The sequence below is a fragment of the Cervus canadensis genome, chromosome 14 (genome assembly GCF_019320065.1).
Source record: "Cervus canadensis isolate Bull #8, Minnesota chromosome 14, ASM1932006v1, whole genome shotgun sequence".
Taxonomy (NCBI): Eukaryota; Metazoa; Chordata; class Mammalia; order Artiodactyla; family Cervidae; genus Cervus; species Cervus canadensis.
In genome coordinates, this window is record NC_057399.1 from 1,019,753 (window position 1) to 1,046,319 (window position 26,567).

Genomic DNA, 26,567 nt, shown 5'->3' on the forward strand with positions numbered 1-26,567 from the left:
ATATGTCTTTTCGTGTCTGGCTTATTTCACTTAGCATAATGTCTTCAAGGTTCAGCCATGATATACACATACACACGCGTGCACGCGCACACATACACACACACACTTACACTTTTGGGTTGTCTCCATCTTTTGGCTATTGTCAATGATGCTACTATCACATTGATATGAATGTCTATTTGAGTCTCTGCTTTCGGTTCCTTTGTGTCTCTATCCGGAAGTGAGGTTGCTGGACCACTGGTCCTTCTGTTTAACTTTCTGAGCAATCACCAAGTCGTTTCCTACTGCTGCTGCATCATTTGATTTTCCCATCACCAGTGCACAAGGGTTGCATTTTCTCCACATCCTTGTCTGTGCTTATCTTCCTTTTATTTATATAACCATCCTAATGAGTGTGAAGTGACGTTGTACTTGTGGCTTTGACTTACATTTCCTTAATGACTAAACTGACGTCGAACATCTTTTTGTGTGCTTCTTTGTGTGTATCTTTTTTTAAAAGCCTATTCCAATCCTTTGCTCATTTTGTAATGGGGTCATTGTCTTTTTGTTGATGAGCTGTAAGAATTTTTAATACTTGCTGGCTACTAGACTCTTAAATGATCTGTGATTTACAGATATTTTCTCCCACAGATATTCATAAAGATAGTGGTCTGTGGTTTTCTTTATACAGTTTGCCTGGCTTTGATATCATGGTTTTGTTAGCATGTTAGTTTTTGATATCATGGTACATTTTTTTGGATTTTTTGGGGAAGGATTGGGGTTAATTTTTGGTGCTAACACACTAGGTTATCCAGTGTGTTGGTGTACATACACATTCTTATTGTTATTCATACTCTCATAATTTTTTCTTGCCGTAAAGTCAGTAGTAATGTTTCCTCTTTCATTTCTAATTTTAGTGATTTGAGTCTTTTTTTCCTTTGTACTTTCTTCCCCATACTTTGTATGATTTCAGTCTTTTAAAATTTATTAATACTTGTTTTATGGTCTGATAACATGATCTAACTTGGAAAATGTTCCGTATCCACTGTGGAAAATGTCTATTCTGCTGTTGCTGGGTGATGTGTTTTGCTAGGTCTCATTGGTTTAGTGTTGTTCAAGTCCTCCATTATTGAAATTGTGTACTAAAGACTCCAACTCTTGTTGCAGAACTAAGTCTCCTTTCAGGTCTGTCCATTTTTGCTTCAGATACTTTGGGACTCTGTTGTTAGGTGTGTATATATAATTTTTAAACCTTGATGAACTGAACTTTTTTTTTTTTTAATCAATTTGTGACTATAGCCTGGCAGACCATAGTCTACGGAGTTGCAGAGTCGGACACAACTTAAGCAACTTAGCATGACTTACGTCACTTAGCATAATGTCCTCAAGGTTCATCTGTGTGGTTGCAAATGGTGTAGAGGTAGCTTTCCTCCTTTCTTATGACTGAAGTATATTTCAGTGTGTGATTTTTTTTTTTAACCCATTACCCATTGACACTTAGGTCATTTCCATATCGTGGCTATTTGAATAATGCTACCAATAAATATGGGTGTGCCTATATCTCTTCAACAGCCTGTTTTTATTTCTTTGGGGTATATACCCAAGTATGGAGTTTGCTGGATAACATGGTAATTCTAAATTTGGGAGGAACCTCCTTGTGGTTTTCCATGGTGGCTATACTGACTTCCGCTTCAATAGCGGTATATATACAACATTTGGAGAAGGAAATGGCAACCCACTCCAGTATTCTTGCCTAGAGAATCCCATGGATGGAGGAGCCTCGTGGGCTACAGTCCATGAGGTCACTTGGACACGACTTTCTTTCTTTCTTTCTCTTTTCTCAGTATCCTCACCAGCATGTGTTATCTTTTGTCGTCTTGAGAGTGGTCATGTGGTCTTGACTTGCATTTCCATGATGGTTGGTGGTGTTGAACACCTTTTCATTTACTTATTGACCTTTTGGATATCATCCTTGGAAAAAGGATGTTTCTTTAGTTCTTCTGCCCCTTTTTACAATCAGATTGTTTTTTGTTATCGGCTTGTATGAGCTTTGATATATTTTGGATAATAACCCCTTATCCAATATGTGGTTTGCAGACACTTCCGTTCTGTAGGTTGCCTTTTCATTTTGCCAGTTATTCCTTTTGCAGTGCAGAGCCTTTTTACTTTGATGCAGTCCCACAGGGTGGCTTTTGCTTTAGTTGTCTGTGCACCTTTAGTTCTTTGTCCGTGGTTCCCTTTATCTCCTTGAAGGTAATTAATAGTTAACTTTGCCTAGTAATTCCAGCGTCTAAGGTCCCTCATGCATAGTTTCTGTCAACTTCTCTTTTTCTTGTGAATGAGCCTTCCTTTCCTGTCTTTGGTAGTGAAAAAGTGAAAGTTGCTCAGTCATGTCCAACTCTTTGGGACGCCATGGACTATACAGTCCATGGAATTCTTCAGGCCACAATATTGGAGTGGGTAGCCTTTCCCTTCTACAGGGGATCTTCCCAACCCAGGGATTGAACCCAGGTCTCCTGCATTGCAGGCGGATTCTTTACCAGCTGAGCCACAAGGGAAGTCTTTGGTATGTTTTGAAATTTTCTGTTTAGAACCACACACACTCAAGAATAATAAAAGTCAGATTCTCTCCTTCCTCAGGGATTGCCCTTGAGGGCTGAGTCATCCATTTGTATTTTTTTCAAACTGTTTTTGCAAATTCGGTATTCTTTGTTGCGTGTGGTCACTGAAATTTCTGTTTCATTATCTCTGCAGTGGGCCTGTCACCTGACAGGGATTTCCTTAAAATGTCTGGAACCTTAAAAAGAGGGGAAGTGGATTTGTAACGGTACCTACCTTAAGATCTTCAAATCTTAAATAGATCCCATTACTGTCCAGTCCGGCTCCAGCTGGCCACTGGAGGGTGGTAGGTGGTTCTCTCTGCTGCCCTTCTACCAAATTCAGCAGCTTCTCCTTCATCAAGCACACCCCTGGTTGCCGTAAGTACCTTTTCAGGTTCTGGTGTCCCCAAATAGTTGACTTTAAGTGTTTTTCCAGCTACTGGTTATTTCAGTAGAGGGAGTAAATTATAGAATTTTCTACTCTGCCATTTTCCTTCTCAAAATCTACCTTTTTTAGAAAAGACTATAAATAGAAAGGATCCTTCTTCCTACCTGGGCTTTAACATGGCAGTTTTTAACTCTGCAGAAACACACCGATGATCTGGGGCATGAACAAAGTAGTGGGGAGGACCTGTGACCTCACAGACTTTCTGTGCTGGTGGAAACAGAGCCACTGACTTTTGAATTGGATGACTGTAGGCCCTCCTGTGAAGTCATCAGACTCCCTGTGAAGAATAAACCCAAGAGCTATGGGATAACCCTCCAGCATCACCCTATTTTAAGTTACCACAGTAGCTTCTATTTAGTCTCTACACCTGCTTTATAAGTTCCCTGGTTTTATTCTTGGTTCATTTTTACTTTGTTGTCTTGGTATGGTCATTTCAAAACAGATGGCAACATTTAGGTTGCTGGGTAACCGATTGAATCTCGTCTCCTAAGATATTCTCTGTATGTATATCCTCCATGATACTCTCTGATGGAGAATAAATGTGCTGTGTTAATGACTTGTGATAACCAACTACTTTGAAGAGCTAAGATTATATGTGGGTAACCTACTAAGAGTTTCTTTTTTACAGAACAGGAAAAAAAAATTATCTTTGAAAGATGCAGGGTCATTGAGTTAATTGGCTCCTTTTCAGCCAAAAGAAAAACGTTTTCAAGCAAAAAAGAAAAGGTTCAAAAGAAAAACCTTTCCCCAACTATGATATCAGTGTGTATTGCTGAAGAGTGAAATACCACCATCCTACTAAGAGATCAATGAGATGTAATAAACTCTCATTTCAGTAGCAAATAAATGAAACTAATGAATACATTTTCCTTGCATTAATGCTGCTAGTCATATATCAAGCACTCAATAAATGGTTGATTAATTGAACCCAAAAGCAATTAGAAGTTTTTTGAGTTTGTTTTTATTTCACTGATTTTTTTTTTTTCAAATTAAGTGATCATGAATCATTATCTCAATCTTTTGTATATATTCAGGAAAATCTGAAATTTAAGTATCAAAGGACAGATTTAGCATGTTTTCTCACTTATTTCAACTTTGGCTCTAGGAATATGATGTGGGCTCAGTTTTAATTCAGTAAAACACATAGCTAGCTGTGAAACACAGCCCCATGTAGTAAAAAGACAAGGTAGTAAAAAGACAACGGTAGTGTCAAAGAGCAGGAAAGAACTTCCAGGTTTCTAATTAATTTTTCTTTCTTCAAACATGAAAGTGTCTACATTATTCAGTTCAGTCGCTCAGTGTTTCCAACTCTTTGTGACAACATGGACTGCAGCACGCCAGGCTTTCCTGTCCATCACCAACTCCTGGAGTTTACTCAAACTCATGTCCATCAACTCTGTGATGTCATCCAGCCATCTCATCCTCTGTCGTCCCCTTCTCCTGCCTTCAGTCCTTCCCAGCATCAGGGTCTTTTCCAGTGAGTCAGTTCTTCTCATCAGGTGGCCAAAGTATTGGAGTTTCAGCTTCAGCATCAGTCCTTCCAATGAATATTCAGGACTGATTTCCTTTAGGATGGACTGATTGGATCTCCTTAATGTCCAAGGGACTCTCAAGAGTTTTTCCCAACACCACAGTTCAAAAGCATCAATACTTCAGCACTCAGCTTTCTTTATGGTCCAACTCTCACATCCATACATGACCACTGGAAAAAACCATAGCTTTGACTAGACAGATCTTTGTTGGCAAAGTAATGTCTCTGCTTTTTAATACGCTATCTAGGTTGGTCATAGCTTTTTTCCAAGGAGCAAACATCTTTTAATTTCATGGCCACAGTCACCATCTGCAGTGATTTTGGAGCTGCAAAATATAAGGTCTGTCACTGTTTCCATTGTTTTTCCATCTATTTGCCATGAAGTGTTGGAACCAGATGCCATGATCTTAGCTTTAACCCAACTTTTTCACTTTCCTGTTTCACTTTTTTTTTCCCCTCTTTCACTTTCATCAAGAGGCTCTTTAGTCCTTCTTTAGTCTTTCTGCCATAAGGGTGGTGTCATCTGCATATCTGAGGTTATTGATATTTCTTCCGGCAATCTTGATTCCAGCTTGAGCTTCATCCAGCCCAGCATTTCTCATGATGTACTCTGCATATGAGTTAAATAAGCGGAGTAACAATATATGGCCTTTACGTACTCCTTTCCTGATTTGAAACCAGTCTGTTGTTCCATGTCCAGTTCTAACTGTTGCTTCTTGACCTGCATACAGATTTCTCAGGAGGCAGGTCAGGTGGTCTGGTATTACCATTGCTTTAAGAATTTTCCAGTTTGTTGTGATCCACACAGTCAGAGGCTTTAGCATAGTCAATAAAGCAGAAGTAGTTGTTTTTCTGGAGCTCTCTTGCTTTTTCGGTGATCCAACGGATGTTGGTAATTTGATCTCTGGTTCCTCTGCCTTTTCTAAATCCAGCTTAAACATCTGGAAGTTCTCGGTTCATGTACTATTGAAGCCTTGCTTGGAGAATTTTGAGCATTACTTTACTAGCGTGTGAGATGAGTGTAATTGTGCAGTAGTTTGAGCATTCTTTGGCATTGCCTTTCTTTGGGATTGGAATGAAAACTGACCTTTTCCAGTCCTGTGGCCACTGCTGAGTTTTCCAAAGTTGCTGGCATATTGAGTGCAGCACTTTCACAGCATCATCTTTTAGGATTTGGAATAGCTCAACTGGAATTCATCACCTCCACTAGCTTAGTTCATAGTGATAATTCCTAAGGCCCGCTTGACTTCACATTCCAGGATGTCTGGCTCTAGGGGAGTGATCACACCATCGTGGTTATCTGGGTCATGAAGATCTTTTTTGTACAGTTCTTCTGTGTATTCTTACCACCTCTTCTTAGTATCTTCTGCTTTTGTTAGGTCCATACCATTTCTGTCCTTTATTGTGCCCATCTTTGCGTGAAATGTTCCCTTGGTATCTCTGATTTTCTTGAAGGGATCTCTAGTCTTTCCCATTCTATTCTTTTCCTCTATTTTTTTGCACTGATCACTGAGGAAGGCTTTCTTATCTCTCCTTGCTATTCTTTGGAACTCTGCATTCAGATGGGTATACCTTTCCTTTTCTCCTTTGCTTTTTGCTTCTCTTCTTTTCTCAGCCATTTGTAAGGCCTCTTTAGACAACCTTTTTGCCTTTTTGCATTTTTTTTCTTGGGGATGGTCTTGATCCCTGTCTCCCGTACAGTGTCACGAACCTCCATCCATAGTTCATCAGGCATGCTGTCTGTCAGATCTAATCCCTTGAATTTATTTCTCACTTCCACTGTATAATCATTAGGGAATTGATTTAGGTCATACCTGAATGATCTAGTGGTTTTCCCTACTTTCTTCAATTTAAGTCTGAATGTGGCAATAAGGAGTTCATGATCTGAGCCACAGATCTCAGCTCCTGGTCTTGTTTTTGCTGACTGTATAGAGCTTCTCCATCTTTGGCTGCAAAGAATATAATCAGTCTGATTTCAGTGTTGACCATCTGGTGATGTCCATGTGTAGAGTCTTCTCTTGTGTTGTTGGAAGAGAGTGTTTGCTATGACCAGTGTGTTCTCTTGGCAAAACTCTGTTAGCCTTTGCCCTGCTTCATTTTGTACTCCCAGGCATCTCTTGACTTTCTACTTTTGCATTCCAGTCCCCCATAATGAAAAGGATGTCTTTTTTGGGTGTTAGTTCTAGAAGGTCTTGTAGGTCATCATAGAACCATTCAACTTCAGCTTCTTCAGCGTTACTGGTTGGGGCATAAGCTTGGAGTACCGTGATATTGAATGGTTTGCCTTGGAAATGAACAGAGATCATTCTGTCATTTTTGAGATTGCATCCAAGTACTACATTTCGGACTCTTTTTGCTATCAGGTCTACTCCATTTCTTCTAAGGGATTCCTGCCCACAGGAGTAGACATTATGGTTATCCGAGTTAAATTCACCCATTCCAGTCCATTTTAGTTCACTGATTCCGAAAATGTCAATGTTCACTCTTGCCATCTCCTGTTTGACCACTTCCAATTTACCTTCATTCATAGACCTAACATTCCAGGTTCCTATTTAGTATTATTCTTTACAGCATTGGACTGTATTTCCATCACCAGTCACATCCACAACTGGGTGTTGTTTTTGCTTTGGCTCCGTCTCTTCATTCTTTCTGGAGTTATTTTTCCACTGTTCTCCTGTAGCATATTGGGCACCTACCATTATTATTGGGCCAGAGTTTTTCTTGCCTTGAAGAAGTCCAGGAGATAAAATCCAGTATATACTCAATAGAGGAAGAAATCATTTAATTGATCAGATATTTATTAAGTCCATTACAAATTTCATGTTCTATGTCCAGTTGGAATCACTAACCCAAGTTTCCCCATTTCTGTATGAATGAAGGATTGATTTATTTCCCCATTTAAATAAGCATTCATGTAGGTCAGATAGCTTAACCTTACCTTCTCTTTTTCATTTTTAAAAGTTGACAGTAAACTGTAATAAATAGACAGCAAAGTTCATCAAGTGCTAAAAAAAAAATGACTTGTTTAACCAATCCTCATTTGGGCCATGAACAGAACCAACATCCAATACCCTTGTTAACCCCACCCAGTCTCAATCCCCTCTCCCCCCTGCTTTCCTCCTTCCCCCAGGAGCCTCTTTTTTCCTATTTTCTTGGAAGTTTCTTTTTATTTTCTACTCCCTAATTATGAATCATTTATATATATAGTTTTGTTGCTTTTAATTTTAGATAAGTGAGATCATTTTGGTGCATTTTTGTTCTGGTTATTTTGGTGCAACATTGTGAGATTGGGTCACATGGTATGTGGCTGTGTTCATTCATTTTCATTGATAGGCAGGATTCCATATAAACACACATCTGTATGGAATATATACCTAGGGATACACTGTTGGATTTCAGGGAATATATATGTTCAACTGTAAGAGTCTGCAAAGTGGTTTTCCAAAGTGCTAACATTTTTTAACTCGCATTAGAGTGTCAGTTGTTCAATATGATGTGTTTATAGTAGTGTTTCTTCATAGTTTTAATTTACATTCCCTGATGACTAATGAAGTTGACTACCTTTTCGTAAGCTTATTGGCTATTCAGATGTTCTTTTTGCTAAAGTGTCTGTGTATGAGATATATGTTTTCAAAAATCTACAAGATCCTGTTATTAGTACTGTTACAATTACTGTTACGTACAGTCAATATTTATTTAGATTTACTGGTGTATTTACCACTTTCTTTGTTCTTCAGTCCTTGCTGCATCTATCTAAGGTTATTCACCTTCATTGATATATAGGATTCCATGATGTAGATATATCACAGTTTACTTGTTTTACTGCTGATGAGTATTTATTTGGGTAATTTGCCAATATTGTTTTCTTTGTACCTGAAGAATTTATTTTAGTAAAATTCTGCTGGTAGCAAATTATTCTAATTGTATGAAATATTGTATTCTGGCTCTTCTTGAAGTAAGTTTCAGTGAGTATAGCATAGGCCTTGCGTTCCCTTTCAGTTCCTTGAAGCTGTCTTTCCACTGTCTTCCACAGTTAAGAAGTCAGATGTCTGTCTTTGAGGATCTTCTCTGGCTGCTTTTATGATTTTTTTTTTTTAAGTATCTTTATTTTTAGATTGTCTTTATTTTCTCTAGTTTTACTATGATTCTAGATGTGCATTTCATCTTTTTGGGATGGCTTAGGTTTCATTGAGTTTCTTTAATTAGTGGTTGACTTTTTAAGTTCCAAGTAATTTTCATTCTCTGATTCTATCCCATTGTCCCCCTCCTCCCTCACATCCTGGGACTCCAGCTAAACATGTTAGACCCACTCATTGTATCCACTGTGTCTCAAGTCCTGTATCCCCGCCCGTTTCTCTATTTCCCCATGCTTTGTAGTTGAAGTTTCTTCTGACTTAGTGACTAAGCAACAACAGTACAAAGTTAAGTCTTGTCGGACTCTTGCAGCCCCATGGACTGTAGCCCACCAGGCTCCTCTGTCCATGGGATGTTCTAAGCAAGAATACTGGAGTGGGTTGCCATTTCATTCTCCAGGGGATCTTCCACTTTACTAATTAAGTCTAACCTACCATTAAACTCATCCATTGACGCCTTAGTTCTTAATTCTCTGATTTCTGGTATCTTTTTCAACTCTGTGACATCATGTTTTATAGTTTCTTGTGGCTTTTAAACATTCTTAACTCCAGCATCTATCTCCATGTATGTAGTAAGCAGAACTTCTCTGCCAATCTGTGTCAGATAATTCCCAATGTAGAGTCTCTGCAGTCTCTCTTCTTTTGTCATCTTGTCTTGATGTGTACCTGCCTCACTGTTTTGTTATTTGCTGAGCATTTTATGAGAGAATTTGCTTTCAGGAATACTTCAAGACGTTGATGATGGTTGCTCCTCATCTTCCGCGTACCGTAGAGGACAGCCCTTCGTGGAGGGAAGAGAGATACAGGGTGTTGCAGCTGGTTCTCTGCCTCTGGTAGCCACGTGCCTCCTCCCATTCTGCTTGGATCCAGCTGCCCTTTCTGGGTTGGCATCACCACTGAGGCAGAAAAGGCTCTACTCCCTTCTCAGAGCTCACATTTTCTCCCTATTTCCTGCCTGATAATTAGCTGTTGGGTATTCTTCTAGTGGAAGCATTTTTAGTTTTGTGTACATTTTTTAACTGTCTGCAGCTAAAAAGTTGGTCCTAGCCATTTAGTCTGACATAAGCCTGAAGTCACCTTTTCTATAAGCTTAAATACTCCTTGGGCTTCCCAGGTAGTGGTAAAAAACCCACCTGCCAATGCAAGAAAACGTTAGAGATGCGGGTTCATTCCCTGGGTCGGGAAGATCCCCTGGAGAAGGGAATGGCAACCCACTCCAGTATTCTTGCCTGGAGAATCCTGTGGACAGAGGAGCCTGGCGGGCTACAGTCCATGGGGGTCTCAGAGTCGGACACAACTGAGCAACTCAGCACACACCTCCTGCCTGGTTTCCATCAGTGTTCCATCTCTGTTGCTTTTTTCCCCCCAAACCTCTGTATCATATTTCTCTTCATTTTAAAAAGGGTGACCACATTTATCAAATTATTTAAACAGTACACCCCTTCCCAGTAGTTCTCACATGTGTAAGAGCCATCTGTTAACGCAGGCAGGCAGTACAGAACTCTGTGACCAGAACCTTGTATGTAATTATTCTGTTTTTTACTGAGCCCTTGTTAGTGAAATGGAGGTAAAGCGCTGTATAAAGCAAACATGGTGACCTTATCAGAGGACAGGGAGAAGCTGGACACAGAGAAGGTGAGGTGATTGAGACAAGTCAGCTGACCTTTCTGTGCAGGAATAAAAATGGATGTGCTGTTATCAGGGCTGATGAGATGTTCACAGCCAGAGCAAGGGAAGCAGGGTGTCGGGCATCACCCACAACACAGGTGCCAGGGCTCCTTGGGAACACACTGCATCCACGGAGGCAAGCTGGCTCTGAATTACGGTTCTCGTACTTCAGTTGTGTGACCTTGAGTGCAGACGGTTTCTGAACCTCTCATGCCTCCCAGGATAGTGATCTCAGTCTCGGTGGGGTGTGTCCAGCATCCAGCGTGCGTGCCTGGTGTGGATGTGAGGGCTCCGAGTGGCCCTCCTCTAGCTTTATACTGTACACTCAGCTCTACGGTTGTTGCTGCTTTTATTTTGAGATGGAGTTAGTCAGAATTGTGACTGTGTAACTAATTGTGATTCTGACAAGCGGGGTTGAGGCTCATTTCCTGCTTCTGACTTATTTTCTCTTTTAAAGGAAAAATGTGTTTTATTTTCATCTTCTAAGCTTCACTCTGGTATTGGATCTACCCCTTAGAGGGAAAGGGCAGTAGTAACGTGGAGAAGCAGAGTGTCGAAACCTAATCGGGTATCACCTTGACTAGTTGACTCCTTCCTAGCCTGCTTCCTCTATTTATGTAAAAATAGAATGCATTTTTTTTCTAACACATATCAGTAGAATTTTAAGGGCTTACCTGGTGGTGCTAGTGGTCTGCCTGCCAATGCAGGAGACTTGGGTTTAGTCCCTGGGTTGGGAAGATCCCCTGGAGAAGTGAATGGCAACCCACTCCACTATTCTTGCCTGGAGAATCCTGTGGACAGAGGAGCCTGGTGGGCTACCGTCTCTGGGGTCGTAGAGAGTCAGACACGACTAACCACACACAGCACAGAATTTGAGTAAGCAGTGAGGTTTGTTCCATTTTCATCTTTGATTTCACTTTTTTAAGGTTCTGTGATTCCCTCCCTCCCCCTTTATTAAACAGCACTGACCAGCTCCCAGTTAAGCTGCGCTGTGGCCCGTGGCTGAGGCAGTTGGCCTGTACATTTGGGGTAATTTCCTGTCTTTCATCAACACTTAGAGTAGCTGAAGCTGTGTTAAGCTGAAATGGTACACATCTGTCAAAGAAAGGGAGAGGTGATGAGGAAGCAGAGGCATTTTTGTCCACCTTGAGGGGCTGGAGGCTCGGAGGCATCTGGTGTCATTTCCTTCTCCAGGGGACCTCCCGACCCGGGGATCAAACCTATGTCTCCTGCATTGGCAAGTGGATTATTTACCACTGTACCACCTGGGAAGCCTATGCAGCTGCAGGCTGAGGATTTAATCAAAGCAAAGGACAGTGCTGGCTCTGGGCAGGATAAGAGGAGCAGAGGGCGGACAGGTCAGTACTTGGTGGGAAAGCTGTTTCTGCATTGTGGCCTCTGGGCTTATTGCTCCAAGGCCGACTGCCCAGAGCACCCAGCTCCCGGTAAACCTGGGGGAGATGCCTCCAGTTCGTGGACTGCCCCCTCCTCCCTGTCCTCGAGGCTCTGCTGCCCGCCGTGGGCTCTGCCAGCCGGGCACCCTGAGGACAGCTGCACAGAGGTCACCCCTGCTCACCCCCCGGCCCAGGGACTGGCAGGGCCGCACGCAGGCCTTTGGGTAGAGAACCCGCTTACTTTGGAGACAGCCCGCTGCCTGTCTGTCCTCAAGGGCAGAAGCCTGTGAGACAGCTGCCCACGTCAGTCCAGGCGCTCGGCTGACGTCAGCTGTGAGATGTAATTGCTTTTTCTTGGCTGTCTCGCAAGAGGAAAGTTACTGTGACGAGGAGCCCTGCTAACCAAGGAGAGCAGAAGGGGCAGAGCGTGGCCTCCACCCACCCTGGGGATGGTACGTTTTCCCTTCTAAGCTGGCTGAGAATGCTAATACTTTCACCAGCCTGTTCTGCAGAGGGTAGAAACAGAGGAAAATCTTTCTTTCAAGAAACAGGAGGCACAGAGAGATACAAATGGGGAATATTTTTGTTTAAGTAAGAGGTGAGAGTCCAGACTGGCTAAAGGTCAAACTTCTCTCCCCAAAATACTGACAGCTTCCCTGGTGGGCCGGAAGTAGACTTCCCATCTCAGTGCTACTGATGTTACTGAAAACAAGGATCGGAGCTTGAAAGTGTGCTTTTCCTTCAAAAAGTACATAGCAAGCAAAGCCTGAACGGCTCTCCTCCATCAAGTTAGTAATGGTTTCCAGGCCCCATCTTCTGTATTAGGGCAGAAGCTGGGAACTGGGGAGTCTGGATGTTCAGTGGGACTTTTTCTGTTGTTGTTGCATTGGTTCAGTTACAGCGAGGGCTTCTCTCTAGTTGTGGCACGCAGGCTTGGTTACACCATGCCATGTGGGATCTTAGTTCCCCGACCAGGGATCCAAGCCACATCCCCTGCATTGGAAGAGGGATTCTCAACCACGAGACCCCAGGGAGGTCCCTCAGTGGGACTCCTAACTGAGGAGCGCTGAGCTGTGCCCCAGTAAAGCTGTTTGTTAACCAGCACACTGGGAATGCGCCAGATCATGGGACTTCGTGGTTGTCCAGGGGTTGTTGAATCCTGCGCTACGTGTAAGGAGCAGCTTCTCTCTTACCTCCACAGCTCTTTATGGTGGACAGATGTAGGCTGGGGCATGCTTGGGGAAGTAAAGCTCTCTGACCGGCTGCACATCTTCAGTCTGGTGCACTGTAGCCCACCAGGCTCCTCTGTCTTCAGGCATGAATACAGGAGTGGATTGCCATGCCCTCCTCCAGGGGATCTTCCCGACTCAGGAATCGAACCTGCATCTCTTACGTCTCCTGCATTGGCAGGCAGATTCTTTACCACTAGCGCCACCTGGGAAGCCCTCAATCTGGTTATAACTGGTAAAGAAGATGGTAAAGATTACCATCATCTTTATTTGAAAGAGGAGATTTAAACTTGATTCCAGTGACTGAGCTGAGCAGAATCAAAAGGAAACATTAAATCTATCTTGTGACCTCATGTAGGTAGGAAGCTAGAAGCAACAGAAGTCTGATGGATGAGTTGGTCATTGTTGAAGCTGGGTACTGGGTATTTCGAGGTTCCATCTACTATCGCCTCTACTTTTGTTGTTTGAAATTCTCCATAATAGATTGTTTGTAAAATTAGAAGTATAAAAAGCCAACCTCATGCCAGTCAGAATAGCTATCATTAAAAAGCCTACAAAAAAAAAAAAAAAAAAAAGCCTACAAATAATGGATGCTGGAGAGGATGTGGAGGAAAGGGAACCCTCCTACACTGCTGGTGGGAATGTAAGTTGGTGCAGCCACTCTGGAGAACAGTATGGGGGTTCCTTAAAAAACTAAAAATAGAGTTACCGTATGATCCTTCAGTCCCACTCCTGGGTGTATATCTAGAGAAAACTAATTTGAAAAGATACATGCAGCCCAGTGTTCACTGTAGCACTGTCTACAATAGCCAAGACATAGAAGCAACCTAAATGTCTGTTGACAGATGAATGGATAAAGGTGTGGGGAGTGTGTGTGTGTATATACAAATACACATTCACTCACATACATACAATAGAATATTAGCCATAGAAAAGAATGAAATATTGCCATTTGCACAACATGGATGGGCCTATATAGATTATCATACTAAGTGAAATCAGACAGACACCACTTATATGTGAAGTTTTTTTAAAATGATATAAATGAACTTATTTACAAAACAAATAGACTCACAGAGAAAACAAATGTATGGTTACTAAGGGGGGTAGGGATAAAGTAGGAATATGGGATTAACAGATACACACTACTGTATGTAAAATAGATATCCAACAAGGACCTACTGTACCACACAGGGAGCTATACTCCACATCTTGTATGTGTGTATATATAACTGAATCACTGCACTGGATACTTGAGACTAACACAATACTACAAATTAACTGTACTTCAGTTTTTTTTTAAATCCACTTATAATTGTATAAATCAGGGAGCTATTGTTTAATAGATACAGACTTTCAGGTTTACTGCTGTAGACTGGATGTTGGTGAGCGTTGAGCAACAGTGTGAAGGTACTTCATACCAGTAAATTGTACAGTTAAAAATGGTTAAAATGGTAAGTTTATCTTATGCATTATTACAGTGCCAAAAAGTACCAAACAAAATGGCTTCCACCAAACAGAAAACATTTTTCCCAACCGCTTCCTAGGTAAGCAACTTTAAGACTGGCTACTTCATGATTCAACAGTATCAAAAAGGACCCAGGTTGTCTTCAGCTGCCCACTCTGCCAGCCTCCACCCACCTGCTTCATCCTTAGCCAACTCCCTCGTAAGCTACCTGCCCCAGCCAGAAATTTCTTAACAGACTCACAGATACAGAGAACAAACTAGTGGTCACCGCTGGGGAGAGGCAAAGTAGGGGTAAGGAACTAAGAGGCACAGACTGCCATGCGTGAAATAAATAAGCTACCAGGATAGATTGTATAGCCCAGGGCAGCAAGCCAGTATTTTATCATGACTCACACTGCACTCCATTTAAAGAATCCTGAGGGACTGTGTTGTACGTGTGCAGCTAGTATCATGAAGCAACTATACTTCAATTAAGAAAAAAATAATTTCTTTCCAAAAGAACATACATGAAAACAGACCATCTAAGAGCAAGAGAGGCTTCCAGAATCATCGCACATCACTCAGCATCCCCACCTGATTGTCCTACCAGCCATTTTACCTGCAGCACGGCCGAAGCCAGTCTCCTGGTGTCCTCCCCACCCCCTCTCCCAGCACCTTTCAGTCTCACTAACAATTGTCAGTCTCACTGACAATTCTTATTCAGCCAAAAATCTTAGAGTCATCTTAGGCCCCTCTCTTGACACCCATCAGCAGATTCTTCTAACTCTCCCTTTTGAGTATTTCAAGGCTTCAGCCACTCTTCTCCACTATGATTCTGCTTTGAGCCACCTCCATCTCTTTCTTACCTGGATTGTTGCAGTAGCTTCTTAACTGGTCTCCCTGATTCTGCCCTTGGTTGTGTGTATCTGTGCTTAGTCGCTCAGTCATGTCTGACTTTTTGCAACCCCATGGACTATAGCCCACCAGGCTCCTCTGTCCATGGGATTTCCCAGGGGAGAATACTGGAGTGGGTTGCCATTTCCTCCTCCAGGGGATCTTCCCGACCCAGGGATTGAACCCAGGTCTTCCTGCATTGCAGGAGATTCTTTTACTATCTGAGCCACTGGGAAGCCCCCTGCCCTTGGTTACTTACTCACTTACTGAACAAATAAATACATGTAGGCATTGCTCCAGGTACTAGCAATTCTGCAGGTAAAAACCCTGCCCTCCTGGTACTTTCATTCTGTTCTCAAAATAGCATCCAGAGAGATCTCTTTCAAAGGTAAGTCAGTCATGTCACTTTTCTGATCAGAATCCTTAAATTATGCTACAGTATGTGCATTGCAGCTAAAGTGAGGAAAAGCTTGTTTTAATCTTAGGGTGCCTCTGCCTAAACGCTGATGTCACAGAGCAAAGTTCAGTTTGAATGCAAACTTTAAAGTGGAAGAAAGGATGACAAAAGTCATTTCTAGCATGTTTGTGTGTTTCTAGGATTCTAGAAACAGAAGAATGACTTCAGAGACAACTGTGTGATACACTGATCACTCTGGTAATGGTTTCTTAACCACCTACCTCTCATCCTTTTTCCTTATTTTGTTGAATTCTTTGTATAAATAGAGCTGTCAAAACTCATGGAACATCTATTAAATGGATGTACACCCTCATGGGATTTTTTTTAATCCAACTATAATGTACATGAATAAAGTACAGTGTTTTCAGTATACCATGTAATTTGTGTGTATGTGTAAGTTCCCATGTATTAAATAACTTCTAACCTAGATCAAGATACACCATTTTCAGCACTGCAGAACACTCCCTTGTTCCATCTGTCAACCCTTATTGTCTTCCAAATATAACCAGTATTCTGACCTTTATCACCCATAAAATTAGTTTTGCCTGTTTCTGAACTTTCAGTGATGGACTCATACATACATCTGGTTTCTTTTGTGCAAAATTAGATCTGTGAGATTCATCCATGGTGTTGGAGGTAGCTCTAGTTCCTGCTTTCCTGTTGCCTCACTAGTATTCCACTGTGTGAACATCCTGTACTTTATCCATTCTACTATTGATCGATATTTGGATTGTTTCCTGTTTTGGATGTTATGAGTATCCTGTCTTTCGTTGGCTATAAGCATTTGTTTCTCTTTTCACTCTGGGAATGTGATTGCTGGGACATAGTACCTGCTTACAGATACAGAACTTTAGGAGATAATCCAAACACTAAAGTGGTTGTACCCTCTGACGGGGACGTCCCAGGTGGTGGTAGTGGTAAAGAACCCGACTACCAGTGTAGGAGACATGAGAGACTTGAGTTCAATCCCTGGGTCAGAAAGATCCCCTGGAGGAGAGCATGGCAACCCACTCCAGTATTCTCGCCTGGAGAATCCCATGGACAGGGGAGCCTTGCGGGCCACAGTCCATGGGATTGCAAAGAGTTGGACAGGACTGAAGCGACTTAGCACGCACACACCTACCCCCTGAGAGGCATGAGATGTCTTCCTGGATCCAGTGGGTCTGAGCAGCCTGACCCATTATTTGTTCATGTTTCTGTCTTCCCCCAGCTCTACCCCAAACCAGAGTGTTGAACAGAAATGATGAACACAAAAGGTGAAATTGTACAAGGCAAAATATCAGTAATCCTAGGATTAAAAGGGAAATTCTCCGGTGACCTCTTACTACACGACAATTCTGTTACCTCCATCACATCAGCTTCAGTTCCGTTTTCATGATACTTGAAAGATTTTGAAAAGGGATGGGAAACAAAACACGATGGGAAGGCTGTTCCTAAATGGCAAATGTTTGGGCTAAAGAATGAGGTTAGACTGGAGAGGGCTAGCAGTGGCCTGATTTCACACACAATATTGATCACTAGGAATACAAAGTGATGAACAAGATACATAGAGCTTCCACCGCAGGGGCAGAGGGGAGGTCAGCCAGCATCACAGGGCCCCGTGGTGAGAGCTGTGGGGCAAAGCACTGAAAAGAAAAATGCCGGTGTCTTCCTTTATGTTACACACAGTAAAACTACAACACCACTGACACCAGAAATAGTGTTTTCCACACATCGTGTGATTCTGCGGCACCAGCTGGCTGGCCCACAATTAACTCAGTTCTCACACTAGCTCCCTGGAGGTGGCGTCAGACCCCACAGGTTACGTGTTCAGTTCCCAAGACCGCCCCCACTTTGGATGCGAATCACAAGTCTATAGTCAGTCAGCATGCCTCTGACCAACCAGTTCCAGATCACAGGATCCCACGCCCCTCCCCAGGGTTTAATTCATTTGCTAGAGAGCACAGCATGGGCCAAGCCTGGAAGCTAGATAAAGAGCCAGACATGGAGGGAACTTAAAACTTCACCAAGGCTGAAGCATAGCGTTTCCAGGGAGAACAGTAGCAAGAGATGAAGCTAGAAAAACCATCAGATATCAGATCACTAGAAATTTTAAAATAATAACAGCAACCAGTGGTTCAGAAGAAGCAACTTTTTCCAGACTCTTGGACTTCAGCACATCTCAAGGACCATCTCATTTACTATTCACCATCCTTAAAACATAGGTACATTATTACAGATGATAAAATGTAGATTCAGGGAAATTAAATAATTGGCCAAAGCCACAGCCCTTAAAACGACAGGTCTAGGCCTTAAACCCATGTCTAACTGATCAAAAGCCCATACTCTTAACCACTCATATAGATAGTTGGAGAAGGAAATGGCAACCCATTCCAGTATTCTTGCCTGGAGAATCCCAGGGACAGAGGAGCCTGGTGGGCTGCTGTCCATGGGGTCCCACAGAGTCGGACACCACTGACGCGACTTAGCAGCATATAGATAATACCACATAAACCATGCTTTATCCTCCTGGGAGCTCAACTTCTTATATGTGTTCATGTTTTATTAGAGAGACACCATTTACCATAATTTTCTCAAATGGAAGTAAGATATAGATTCCTTTTCAAGAAGAAAAAGTTTACAGACCTTTAGTAGTTGACTTAAATCAGCTAATGTTCCTTAAAACGTAGGCAAATAAAATGTCAGCGTAAGTTCCTAGTGCTTAAACTGCTTGTATATCAGAATAAGTACACCAAATTAATACCCCCCAAAACCTATAAAACAAGGTGCAGATTAAGTACCACTAATTTCATGTCACTGACATTGTTTTGCGGAAATGGTCACTCTGGAGGAGTGAGCGGCACTGACACTTCTCTGGGTCGGGGCATCGAGGCTGCGGAGACCCCACGTCCCACACCTGTCCTCTTGTTCAGCCTCCCAGGAAACCACGACGCTGTCTGGCTTCACTCGGAGTATGGACATCACACACATTAGGTCCACCACTCCCCATTCACCTGCAACATCTAAAGCTGTGCTGCATGGTGCCCACAGGATTGTAAACCCATCAGCTCTGAAATACAGTTTCTATGCTTTTAATGCAACTTGAGTTCAGAATTCATAACAGTTCCAGACTTACTAAAATGAGATTCAACCTGGAATGGACTTTGGTCTGTGAGTTAGTGGGAGACTGAAGGAGGACACCTCAGAGGGACGCATGCGCTGGCTTTTGAGGGTTACTGGAGTCACACTTGGGCGTCCCAGGCGGCAGTAGTTGTAAAGAACCTGCCTGACAATGCAGGAGACATAAGAGATGCGGGTTTGATCCCTAAAATCAGGAAGAGCCCCTGGAGGGGGGCATGGCAACCTCCTCCGGCATTCTTGCCTGGAGAAACCCATGGACAGAGGAGCCTGGTGGGCTATGGTCCATGGGGTCACAGAGTCGGACACAACTGAAGTGACTTAGCACGCATGCAAAAGTTAAGCTTAATAGAGATTCTGACTTCTGTTTTTTCTGCTTCTTCACAGGTGTCGGCACCAGGAATTATTACAGAAAGATTGGCTACAGATTGCAAGGTCCATACATGGTAAAGACGCTAGAATAACACCGCACCAGTCCACCTTGAGGCATCTCCTCCCTGGCAGGAAACAGATCCAGGATGTCTTGAAAACTCAGCACAGAGGCTGAGCAAAGCAAATGGACCTCCCTGAGCCCCTGGCAGGAGGCTCCCCCTCGCCCTGGAGCCTGGAAACCTTGCTTAGGGCTGGGTCGGGCTTCTGCCGACCAAGCGCATGGAGCCTGGACACTCAGACCCCCCCCAGCACCCGCTCCCGCATGTTCTCAAGGCGTCACCTGTTTTCGAGCCTTAGCTCCTGTATCTAGTTTCTCAGTTTTGCATGAGACTTGCAAGTGACCTAACTGTGACTCAGGCAGAGAGACAAAAAGCAAGTTAATCAACTCATTTGGACACCACGATTCATGAACTAAAACTGGCTATGTCACTTAAGGAGTAAACTTAGGGGTAGGTTATTTATATAGAGTATAGACAAAGAGTCGTGTTGGGATCATGTGAAAACTGTCAGACATTGATCTCTGTCCTGTTACTATAATGCGTACGCATTCCAGCACTAGTTTAAAAAATGAGCTTTCATTTTAAATGGCAATCATTGTCGTTCCTGCGCTGCTGTTTGAAATAACTGTGATGGGGAGAGAACAGGTGAGGGTTCAAGCTTGAAACCAGCCTTTCTCGGTTCACAGGCTACCATCTACAAAGGGCCATTACAGACATCCATTTATTTCAGGATTTTTGTTGCGTGTACTTCCCTCACACCTGACAACTGCAACACACCGTGGGCAGCGCTTTCACCCAGAGAAGCGTCTGGCGTCCCCATTGGTCCATCCTGAGCAGGCCGTCTGCCGCACACACGTCTGAGCTTGTGTGTCGCTAAGTCAAGGCACGTATCCACAGCCACTCTTCCCTGCATTTTAATTCTTTCAGTTTTAAATGGAGAAAGGTCAGAGTTAAACTCATATATGAAAGTTAAAAAAAAAATACTGGAAGCAGGCCCAAATCTAAATAGGAGAAAGATTGGCTTTTTCAAAGCATCATCTTCTAGGACTGCCTCTCTGTGACTTCCAGGTAAGCTATTAAGGAGACTCAGCCTGGAGAAGGTCTGTTCTTAAGAGCGTGGCTTAACCTGCATCCTTGGGATTCGGTGGCATTTTACAAAAAGGTTTAGTAAAGGGAGTTGATTCCTCTAAAGGTTTGAAAAATAAAATCTTCAGCACAGAAGGAAGAATCATGTAAGGCTTTTTCTCTCCTCTCCCTGTAAACACAGGGACATTTGCCATGAGTTTACAGGTTCGGGTTTCTTGTCTCCGGCACTGTCCATTTCCTCCTGGGTGCTGTTTGCCATCTTGTTAAAATGCCACCAGGCAAATGGCATCAGCTCCCTTTTCGACTCGCTGCGTAACTGCAGAGGCTTTTCACGAGCGCCGTTTAGGGAATTCAGCTACTTCTCAGTTTTTGAGCCAAACTGAGGACACTAGCCGCAGAGACAGCCTCTCAGATAACTGAGAAAGGGCTCAGAGGAGGATGGTTCTCAGTGCAGGCTTTGGAACTAACACCAGCACATGCACAGCCAGTCACTACGGCCTGGACCCCTGGGAAAGGAGTCTTACCATTGAAGGAGGACCTGCATGGGCATCACGGGGAGGGGGCACTTCATCATAATTTTTAATGTGGACACTCTTTACTTCCAATCAGTGTGTCCTTTTCTTTACTAATTAAAGCAGACCTACAGTGGATGTCAGATAGGTCACAAATAAGCTGCTCTAGTTAGCATGAAATTCAGGTTAACTCACGTTTAAGCAGAATGCCTTCCCCTGACTTCCAAAGACTGTTCTTGGCATCTCTGGTGAGTGGCAGTTCTAGAGATGTGTGGTCTTGATCAGATGGACTGCCTCATAAGAAACATCAGCTAGGCGTGATCCCTTCAGCCTCAGCATGAAGCCTATAAAGCTGCAGTTTGTGTGTCTGATCTGTATTGAGCAACTCCTTAGCAACCACCTCAAGCCCAGTCAGCTAGCTCTGCTTTTGAGTTTTTGTTAAATCACTTGGGGAGTTTTTGTTTTGTTTTTTTAAATCAAGCCCTTATCAAAAACAGACAAATCTATTTGCATTAAAAATGAGATTTTAAAAATTCATTATTGCAAAGTAAAAGAGCCTGGTAGAGCTGTTTCTCAGACTTGGGAATGAATGTGGAATCCTTTTAAAGGAATAAATTCCTACTGACCCAGAAGAATCCTGAGAAGTACAACTTAAAAGCCAAAACCTATTCTATGAAGACATCTTTCAAATTGCAACTTTTCATTTCCAGAGGTTTTTATGGTATTTTTTAAGGTTATCATCTAGTTAAAAACGAAATTTGGGGAATTCCCTGTTGGCCCAGTGTTTAGGAGTCAGCACTTTCACTTGCCATGGGCCTGGGTTCAATCCCTGGTTGGGGAACTAAAATTCTGCAACCTGCAAGGCTCAACCAAAAAAAAAAAAAAGCCGTTTTGTTCATAAAGAACTTAGACCCCCTAACCTGATAAAACAGCTCAAGATCTAGGTTCTGAAAACCTGGGCTCCTCTATTAACTCTGAAGCTGTGAGCAAGTCCCCTCCCATTTCTGAGCTGCCCTTCCCTCATTTGTAATGAGAGAATGCCCACCTGTCAGAATGAATGGAATGTTCTGATGTGGTCTCACTTGATAGATGCTGCATAAACCACGACATTCTCTATATAAACCATCCTCACTCCAGTGAAGTGGCTTCTCAATAGGTGTGTGACCTCGAGCAAGAAAACTCTGCCCCTCAGCAAGTTTCCTGTCTGTAAAATGGATCTGATAAGTTTCTCCCTCGTGCAGTAGCTGTCAAGATTAAATGCGCTCACACATGTCTGTTTCTTTGATCAAGGCCTGTGGGACCTAAAACACACTACAAGTACCGGCTATTATGGCCAAGATCTGACAAGTGCAGTATCCTGCCCCCCGCCTTTTTTCGTATTTACTTGTTTATTTACTCATTTGGCTGTACCAGGTCTTATTTGCAGCATGCAAAATCTTTAGTTGTGGTGTGCGAACTCTTAGTTGCAACATGTGGAATGTAGTTCCCTGATCAGTCAAACCCAGACTGCCTGCATTGGATGCACAGAATTTTAGCCACTGGACCACCAGGGAAGTCTATCTGGCCCATTCTAACATGAGAGTTTCTTACCTGCTGGCAGTAGAACCTGATTTTTTTTTTTTTTTTTTTTGGCTAGAAATCTCTCAATTTTGCTAGAGGCCAGTGTCAGAAGAATAACATCACTGGGATCTGAGGCCTTCTTTCTGAGGATGTTCTGATTGGTCCTTCTCTCTTGTTCATGTAAGTCCAGGGTTACAAATTTCAACTCCATGCTTTGAGGGACAAGAAGCTAGCTGAGACTCTGCAACAGCAAAAAGCATTTTCACGTATCACTGTGATTCTGGGGACTTGTGGAAAGCTGGCCAGCATCAGTGTGGACTGCGGTCTCTCCTGTGTGTGCACAGGTAGCCATGTCCACCTAGGGAGCCCCCGAGGGAGTCTGGCCACCTTTGGGACCAGGGAGGAGGAGCAGTGCCTCCTGTGAGCATCAGTCCTGGGTGCCAGCTGTACCTCTGTGTCTCATCCTGTGATGGCTGTCCCCAAAACTAAGCACATGGACCTTTGAAAGAAACTGATTTTAACATAGACAAATAACCTAACATGTGTAACAGGGAGCTTCCTTGTGGCTCAGTGGTAAAGAATCCATCTGCCAATACAGGAGACAAAGGTTCAATCCCTTAGGTCGGGAAGACCCCCTGGAGAAGGAAATGGCAACCCACTCCAGTATCCTTGCCTGGAAAATCTCATGGACAGAGGAGCCTGATGGGCTGCAGTCCATGGGGTCGCAAAGAGTCGGGCACGACTGAGCGACTAACACTCACTTACTTAGTGACTAAATAACAATAAGCCTGTAACAAGGGGAAAAAACTACTTTTTATGTCCAAATATTACAGCTTTATCTCCTCCCTGTTTCTCGACAAGCCTCGAATACCCTTCTGTCCACCTGGAAAACTCCAAGTGGGGTAACTACCATCCGAGCCCCGCCACGCGCTGCTTTGCTATCTAGTCATCCTCATGCCGCCGTCACAGTCAGCACTCATCCCCCTCCTTTAATAAATGAGGACACGGCTGGTGTCTGCCTCACTGGGCCTCAAGCACCTTGCCCAGTGCCATCAGCACCAGCCCTGAATGTCCACAGATCGTGTATACGGCCGCGTGCACGGCGCCCACGGAGCAGCCCAGCACCGCAACCCGGAGCTCAGTCACTAAGTGGGTTTAGGACCCAAACCCGAGTCACCGACTCAGCCTTTCTCACTCCACCCCATGTTTCCGTTTTGAGGGGGGGAAATGTTTCCAGTCAGCCTGTTTAAAGAGAACGCTAACAAGTATCGAGCAACCAGTCTGCTTTCGTATTATCTCAGCCTCACAACAGACAACCTGTAACCGGTTTCTTTCACCAACCAGGTTTTCCCAAGTGCAAGAAGTGGAAAGTCATGATGTCATCAAGGGAGGATGCAGACCAGAGGAAGTCTGTTCTTTCCATTTAAGTGAAAATCACTGTTTTTTGGTCCGCAGAATTATATATGCTCATAGTAACAGGTTGAAATGAAACAGAAAGGCAGAAAATAACCTGACATCTCACCAAGAGACAGCGGGAAGCCCTGTGATGATTGCTGTTTCATGCAATCGCACATGAACGCACACAACCAATCAACTTTACATGAAATGGTCACACAGTGCATGTCAGCTTGTAACTGTCTTTATCCCACAAAATGTAACTACCACCACCATCTTCCCGTGTCAATCACATGGATCTCGGCAAAGTCCTAACCACTGGACCATCAGGGAAGTCCCTATCTCATTCTTTTTAATGATTACCTGAATTCCCATTGTCTGCAGACACCACACTTTATTTCATTGGGTCTTTCATATTCTTTTCTATTCTGTCACAATAGCTGGAATCATCGATGAAGATTAGGGGCTGCACACATATGTTGACTCAATACTAAGATATGCTTTCGTTGTTGTTTTTTTTTTACAAGCATTGACCATCCGCAGCAGGCTTCTGGGTCCCTCCCTGTGGTCCTTCACCCCCAAGCCTTTCCATCCTTCATCTGTAGCCCAACTTCCAGGAGTCAGGGAAGGAGCAACCTGCCTGGGGCCTGGCCTTGCTCTAGCAGAGGCAGCACATGTGTGGTTGGGAACAAGTCCCATCATGAAGAATGCCAAGCTTGGTGCAGTGGTAAAGAATCTAGGGTCTTAGACCACTGCATCCTTGGGGTGCTGGGACAGCAGCCAGGATTATTTACATCTACCTGATGAAAGGAAAAAGAAAAGCAGAGACATTACTTTGCCAACAAAGGTCCGTCTAGTCAAGGCTATGGTTTTTCCAGTAGTCATGTATGGATGTCAGAGTTGGACTATAAATAAAGCTGAGTGCTGAAGAATTGATGCTTTTTAACTGTGGTGCTGGAGAAGACTCTGGAGAGTGCCTTGGACTACAAGGAGACCCAACCAGTCCATCCTAAAGGAGATCAGTCCTGGGTGTTCAATGGAAGGACTGATACTGAAGCTAATACTTTGGCCACCTGATATGAAGAACTGACCCATTGGAAAAACCCTGATGCTAGGAAAGATTGAAGGCAGGAGGAGAAGGGGACAACAGAGGGTGAGATGGTTGGATGGCATCACCAATGCGATGGACATGAGTTTGAGTAAGCTCTGGGAGTTGGTGATGGACAGGGAAACCTGGCGTGCTGCGGTTCATGGGGTCGCAAAGAGTCGGACACGACTGAGTGACTGAACTGACTGAGGAAAGGAACCCGTGCATGCTAAATAGCACTGAGACTGCCCCATCTCCCCCAGCTCCGTGTCAGAGTGCTGGCGAGATCACTCCCCCACAGGCCAGAAGCTGAAAGGCAATTTCAGGGACTTCACTGGTGGTCCAGTGATAAGACCCCATGCTCCCAATGCAGGGGGTCCAGGTTCGATCCCTGATCAGGAAACTAGATATCATATGCTGCAACTAAAGATCCTGTGTGCCACAACTGAGACCCAGCGCAGACAAATAAACAAATAAAATATTTTTTATAAAAGAGAGAAAAGAAAGGCCCTTCTAGAGAATAACCAGCCTGAGAGGAAGGCCTTAAAAATACAATCATAGAGAGTTCCTCAAGAAGCAACCCAGATGGCCATTCCACACAAAGTCAGTAAGCCCTGCTCCAATGGGCTGAATGTTCGTGTTCCCCCAAAATTTATATATTGAAGTCCCAACCTCCAATGTGGCTGAATTTGGAGATCAGGCCTTTGTGGGGGGTGGGTAATTAAAGATGAGTGAGGTCATAAGGTGGAACCTTGATTCAACAATATTAGTGTCCTTAGGGACTTCCTCGATGGTCCAGTGGTTAAGACTGCACGCTTCCAACACACAGGGCACAGGTTTGATCCCTGGTCAGAGAACTAAGATCCCACATGCTGTGCCACATGGCCAAAACATTTTAAGAATTAAATAAATTTTTTAAAATCCTCAGAACTGGAATATGTACATTTAGATAGATATGTTTAATACATTATATAATTACTATTTTAAAATATTAAATATATATATATATGCGAAAGTGAAAACATTGCTCAGTCGTGTCTGACTCTTTGTGACCCCATGGCCCATAGCCCGCCAGGCTCCTCTGTCCATGGAGATTCTCCAGGCAAGAACACTGGAGTGGGTTGCCATTCCCTTCTCCAGGGGTCTTCCTAACGCAAGGATTGAACTTGGTTCTCCTGCATTGCAGGTGGGTTCTTTACCATCTGAGTCACCAGGGAAGTCCAATATATCTGTGTGTGTGTTCTTTTAAGAGGAGATGACAGAGGACAGTGGCATCACCAAGCTGGTGACGCAGGCCATTCCTATAGGCCTTCGCTCTCCCTCAAGAAGAACAACTAACAAGTATTCACATGCAGGTCACCACTGAGAGAACCCTGGAACACAGGAGTGAGACCGAAGCAATCCCTGTTCCAGACACCAAGACAGGCCACGTCAGAAGTGCTGAGAGGAGCTGCTACACGCTGGCTACACTACCCGCTCCCCAGGCTAGTACAGCATCAGGCAGAGAGGTTACCCCTGAGCCCATAGCTCCCCAGCAGAAAAGAGACCCTAGGGTGCCTACCCAGCTCCCACTGTGGGTCCCTTCTTAGGAGCCCCCAC

The 26,567-nt window shown here is 43.6% G+C and overlaps 1 protein-coding gene across 1 annotated transcript in view; it reads left to right on the forward strand.

Annotated features, from left to right (window-relative positions):
• ELP3 (elongator acetyltransferase complex subunit 3) overlaps positions 1-23,329 on the forward strand; it is a 123,335-nt gene extending 100,006 nt beyond the window's left edge. Inside the window, exon 15 of the mRNA XM_043486687.1 lies at positions 19,285-23,329. Coding sequence (XP_043342622.1) covers positions 19,285-19,361 — 77 coding nt within the window. The 3' untranslated portion in view covers positions 19,362-23,329. The remainder of the gene's footprint in view (positions 1-19,284) is intronic.
• Positions 23,330-26,567: the final 3,238 nt, after the last annotated feature.